Source organism: Pongo pygmaeus, chromosome X (genome assembly GCF_028885625.2).
Source record: "Pongo pygmaeus isolate AG05252 chromosome X, NHGRI_mPonPyg2-v2.0_pri, whole genome shotgun sequence".
Lineage (NCBI taxonomy): Eukaryota > Metazoa > Chordata > Mammalia > Primates > Hominidae > Pongo > Pongo pygmaeus.
In genome coordinates this window covers 54,386,399-54,392,384 of record NC_072396.2, presented here as the reverse complement: position 1 = coordinate 54,392,384, position 5,986 = coordinate 54,386,399, and the positions used below count along the sequence as shown (strand labels likewise).

Sequence of the window (5,986 nt, the reverse complement as noted above, 5' to 3'; positions counted from 1 at the left end):
GAAATAAGCCAGGCACAGAGAGACACAAACCATATGATCTCACTTTTATCTGGACTCTAAAAGAGTTTAACTCCTAGAAGTAGAGAGTAGAATGGTGGTTACCAGAGGCTGGGGGGAAAGGGGTGGGAATGGACAGGCAAAGGGGAGATGTTGGTCAATGGTTACAATGTTACAGTTAGACTAATAAGTTCTGGCATATAATTGCACAGCACGGGGACTATAGTTAATACTAATGTATATTTTAGAATAGCTAAAAGAGAAGATTTTAAAATGTTCTTTCAGTCAAGCATGGTGGCTTGGGCCTGTAATCCCAGTGCTTTGAGAGGCTGAGGTGGAAGGATCACTTGAGTTGAGGACTTTGAGACCAGCCTGGGCAACATAGTAAGACCCTGTCTCTATCAATCAATCAATCAATCTTCTTCCCACAAAGAAATAATAAATATTTGATGTGATGTATATACTAATTAGCCTGATTTGATTATTCCACATGTATACATGTATCAAAACATTACATTGTACCCCATAAGTACATACAATTATTATTGGAAATTAAAAATAAAATAAAGCTTTTTTAAAAAGTCATACAAAAGCACAGTTGCAAATGATACGGTGTAACCATGAAGTGCTGGCAGAAAGACCATCTCGGTGTGCAATAATCTGAAATATGATCAGTGTTTTTAAAGCTTAAAAACATAATAGCTACAATAATTTGTTAAGGGATATACAATATAAAAGATGTAAATTGTATCATTGTACACATAAAATGTGTGCAGGGTGGAGTTAAAGTTTACAATTGTTTAATGTGATCAAAGTTAAGTTGTTATCAGCTCAAACTAGCTTGTTGTATCTGTAAGATGTTTTATGTAAGCCTCATGGTAACTACAAAACAGAAACCTATAGTAGATATACAATGATAAAAAGTAAGTAATCAAAGTATACTAGTAGAGAAAATAATCTAATCATAAAGGAAGACAGCAAGAGAAAGAAAAGAACAAAGGCTCTATAAAATAACCAGAAAGGCCAGGCACGGTGGCTCATGCCTGTAATCCCAGCATTTTGGGAGGCCAAGGCAGGCAGATCACCTGAGGCCAGGAGTTTGAGATCAGCCTGGCCAACATGGCAAAATCCATTCTCTACTAAAAATACAAAAGTTAGCCAGGCGTGGTGGCAGGTGCCTGCAATCCCAGCTACTAGGGAGGCTGAGGCAGGAGAATCGCTTGAACCTGGGAGGCGGAGGTTGCAGTGAGCTGAGATAGTGCCATTGCACTCCAGCCTGAGCAACAAGAGCAAAATTCTGTCCCAGAAAAAAACAAAAACAAAAACAAAAAACAGAAAAACAACAAAATAGCAGTAGAAGTTCTTATCTATCAATAATTATCTTGATTAAATTCTCCAATCAAAAGGCATAGAGTGACTGAATGAATAAAAAACAAGACCCAACTATGTGTTCCCTAGAAGAGACTCACTTAACTTTTAAGGTCACACATGGATTGAAAGTGAAAGGATGGGAAAAGATATTCTATGCAAATGAAAACCAAAAGAGAACAGCAGTAGTGATACTTATTTAAGAAAAAATAAACTTTAGGTCAAAAACTAAAACAAGACTGATATGGTTTGGATCTGTGTCCCCACCAAATCTCATGTTGAATTGTAATCCCTAATGTTGGAGATGCGGCCTAATGGGAGGTTTTTGGATCATGGCAGAGGATTTCTCATGAATAGTTTTGCACCATCCCCCTTGATACTGTCCTTGTGATAGTGAGTGGGTTCTTGTGAGAGCTGGTTGTTTAAAACTGTGTGGCACCTCTGGCCCTCTCTCTTGCTCTTGCTCTGGTGACATGGCTGCTCTGCCTTAGCCTTCTGCCATGATTGTAAGTTTCCTGAGGTCTCCCCAGAAGCCAAGCAGATGCCAGCAGCATGCATCCTGTACAGCCTGCAGAACTGTGAGCCAATTAAACCTCTTTTCTTTATAAATTACCCAGTCTCAGGTATTTCTGTATAGCAATATGAGAATGGACTAATACAGAGACTAAGAGGGTCATTATATAATGATAAAGGAAACAATTTATCAAGAAGATATAACAATTTTAAATATATATACATACAACATTGGAGCACCTACATATATAAAGCTAATGTTAATATATCCAAAGACAGAGATAGACTATAATATAATAACATTAGGAAACTTCAATATCCTACTTTCAACAATGGACAGATCATCAAGTCAGGAAATTAATAAGGGAATATTAGACTTGAAATACACTTTAGACCAAATGGACATAGCAGACATATAAAAAACATTCCATTCAATAGCAACAGAATACACATTCTTCTCAAGAGCACACAAAACATTCTCCAGGGTACAGCACACGTTAGGTCACAAAACAAGTCTTTTTTTTTTTTTGAGATGGAGTTTCGCTCTTGTTGCCCAGGCTGGAGTGCAATGGCATGATCTTGGCTCACTGCAACCTTCGCCTCCTGGGTTCAAGCGATTCTCCTGCCTCAGACTCAAGAGTAGCTAGGATTACAGGCATGCGTCAATACGCCCGGCTAATTTTTGTATTTTTAGTAGAGATGAGGTTTCTCCATGTTGGTCAGGCTGGTCTTGAACTCCTGACCTCAGGTGATCCGCCAGCCTCGGCCTCCCAAAGTGCTGGGATTACAGGTATGAGCCGCCGCATCTGCCCAAAACAAGTCTTAACAAATTTAATTAGATTGAAATACTATCAAGTGTCTTTTTCAACCAGAAAGTAATGAAACTAGAAATAAATAATAAAAAGAATTTTGGGAAATTCACAAATAAATGAAAATTAAACAATATGTTCCTAAACAACCAATTGGTCAATAAATAAATTAAAGACAAAATTTAAAAATATCTTGAGACAAACAAAAATGGAAACAAAACATACCAAAACTTATGGGATTCAGCAAAGAGGAAATTTTATAGCAATAAACACCTACATTCAAAAAGAAGAATGATCAGCCAGGTGCGGTGTCTCACGCCTGTAATCCCAGCACTTTGAGAGGCCGAGGTGGGCGGATCACCTGAGGTCGGGAGTTCGAGACCAGCCTGACCAACATGGAGAAACACCATCTCTACTAAAAATACAAAATTAGCCGGGTGTGGTGGCACATGCCTGTAATCCCAGCTACTCTGGAGGCTGAGGAAGGAGAATCGCTTGAACCTGGGAGGTGGAGGCTGCAGTGAGCTGAGATGACGCCATTGCACTCCAGCCTGGTCAACAAGAGCGAAACTCCGTCTCAAAAAAACAAAACAAACAAACAAAAAAACAAAAAGAAGAATGATCACAAACAACCTAAAGTTATGTCTCAAGGAATTCATTCTTTTTATGGCTGAATAGTACTCCACTGTGTATAAGTACCATATTTTCTTTTTTTTCTTTTGAGCCAGAGTCTCACCCTGTTGCCCAGGCTGGAGTGCAGTGGCTCGCTCTCTGCTCACTGCAACCTCTGCCTCCCGGGTTCAAGCAATTCTCCTGCCTCAGCCTCCCGAGTAGCTGGGATTACAGGTGCCCGCCACCATGTCTGGCCAATTTTTATATTTTCAGTAGAGACTGGGTTTCACCATGTTGGCCAGGCTGGTCCCAAACCCCTGACCTCAGGTGATCCGCCCGCCTTAGCCTCCCAAAGTGCTGGGATTACAGGCTTGAGTCACAGCGCCCGGCTCACATTTTCTTTATCCATTCATCTGTTGATGGATACTTAGGTTGTTTCCAAATCTTAGCTATTGTAAACAGTGCTGCAACAAGGATGAGAGTGCACCTAACTCTTTGATATACTGATTTCCTTTCTTTTGGGTATAGACCCAGCAGTAAGATTGCTGGATCATGGCAGCTCTATTTTTAGTTTTATTGAGAAACCTCCAAACTGTTCTCCTTAGTAGTTGTACTAATTCACATTCCCACCAACAGTGTATTAGTGTTCCCTTTTCTCCACATCCTCACCAGCATTTGTTATTGCCTGACTTTTGGGTAAAAGCCATTTTTTTTTTTACTGTAAAATAAGTTTATTGGTGGTAATGTGATAGAATTTATTCCTGATATCTGATGTTACAAACTTTAGGGTCCTTGAGATATGCAGGATCTTTGTATGTAACTGGCATAAACCCCATTATTTGAGCTCTCTTAATTGCTTTTGTGATTTCTTTCTGTTTCTTCCCACAAAGACCTGTAATGTGCCTTCCATAAATGCATCCAGTAAATGGAGAAACAAACTGGGACAAAAGCTGTGCATTCTTATAATTTACATGCTTTCCACACAAGATACATTTCTTAAGAGATTCTTTATAAGGGTTTTCCATTGGAGTGGGCAGGTCCTCAATGCTGGATACCTGTTTATATTGTGAATAACCCCTTCTCGAAAGCACTGTGGGAGTCCCGGGATGTGTAAGGCTGACAGCAGCCGTTACCAGGTGTGTCAACTTCTTCCTCCCTAGACCACCGCAAACAGCAACCATAGCAGTCTTGGTTCCGCCTGGGTAAAAGCCATTTTAACTGAAGTGAGATAATATCTCACTATAGTTTTGATTTGCATTTCTCTGATGGTCAGTGATATTGAGCACCTTTTCATATGCCTGTTTGTCATTTGTATGTCTTCTTTTGAGAAATGCCTATTCAAATATTTTGCCCATTTTTTGATTGGAGTATTAGATTTTTTTCCAATACAGTTGTTTGAGCTCCTTGTTTATTCTGGTTATTAATCAATTCCCTTGTCAGATGGGTAGTTAGCAAATGTATTTTTTCCCATTCTGTGTATTGTCTCTTCACTTTGTTGATTGTTTCCTTTGCTGTGCAGAAGCTTTTTTTTTTTTTTTTTTTTTTTTTTGAGATGGAGTTTCGCTCTTCTCGCCCAGGCTGGAGTGCAATGTGCGATCTTGGCTCACCGCAACCTCCGCCTCCCAAGTTCAAGTGATTCTCCTGCCTCAGCCTCCTGAGTATCTGGGATTGCAGGCATGTGCCACCATGTCCAGCTAATTTCATAATTTAATAGAGACGGAGTTTCTCCATGTTGGTCAGGCTGGTCTGGAACTCCCCACCTCAGGTGATCCGCCTGCCTCGGCCTCTCAAAGTGCTGGGATTACAGGCGTGAGCCACCATGCCCAGCCTTTGACCTTTTAATAATAGCCATTCTGACTGGTATTCAAGTAAAGCCCAAGGGCTCTTCTGTCAGCTTTTGGTGAATGCTGCCCGGCCTGGGACTCACCCTTCAAGCATTGGGCTCCCCTCTGGCCCAGGGCATGTCCAGAAATGCTGTCCAAGAGCTTAGGCCTGGACTCAGGGAACCCAAGAGCCTGCGTGTTGTTCTACCTCCTTGTAGCTGAGCTGGTACCTAAAGTTTAAGGCAAAGTCTCCTTTACTTTTCCCTCTGCTTTTCTCAAACAGAAGGAGTCTTTCACCTTAGCTGTCACAGCTGGGAATGTGCTGGGTCACACCTGAAGCCAGTACATCTCAGAGCTCAAGGCCCACAGCATACTCCCTGCATATTACTGCTGGTTATTCAGGGCCTAAGGGCTCTTTAGTCAGCACATGATGAATCCTGCAGGACTGGGTCCTTCCCTTCAAGGCACTGGGTTCCCTTTTGGCCCAGTATGTATCTAGAAATGTCATTTAGGAGTTAGGGCCCAGAATGGGGGCCTCACAACTCTGTCCAATGCCCTGTCCTACTGCAGCTGAGCTGGTATCCAAGATGCAAGACAAAGTCCTGCTTACTCTTCAGTCTCCTCTCCTTAAACGGAAGGAGGGAGTCACTTTCATTGCCTTGAGCTGCACTGCCTAGGGTTGGGGGAGGAATGGCACAAGCACTCCCTTAGCTACCCCAGCTGGTGTCTCCCTGGCTCTAAGCCCAGCCGGACACTAGGATTTGCCTAGGAATGGCAGTTCCTGTGTCCTAGACTGCATTTCAAGTTTACCTAGGACCCCAGAGCACTTCAGCCCATGGTGGTGAGGCTTGCTGAGAAACCCAA

At 41.8% G+C, this 5,986-nt stretch overlaps 1 protein-coding gene across 1 annotated transcript; it reads right to left on the bottom strand.

The window, feature by feature from the left end:
- Window positions 1-4,020: 4,020 nt before the first annotated feature.
- Window positions 4,021-4,480, bottom strand: LOC129024952 (small ribosomal subunit protein bS18m-like). The gene has a single exon (XM_054472295.2). It carries the CDS (start codon window positions 4,478-4,480, stop codon window positions 4,055-4,057), a length of 426 nt encoding a protein of 141 aa, XP_054328270.1. The 3' UTR covers window positions 4,021-4,054.
- Window positions 4,481-5,986: the final 1,506 nt, after the last annotated feature.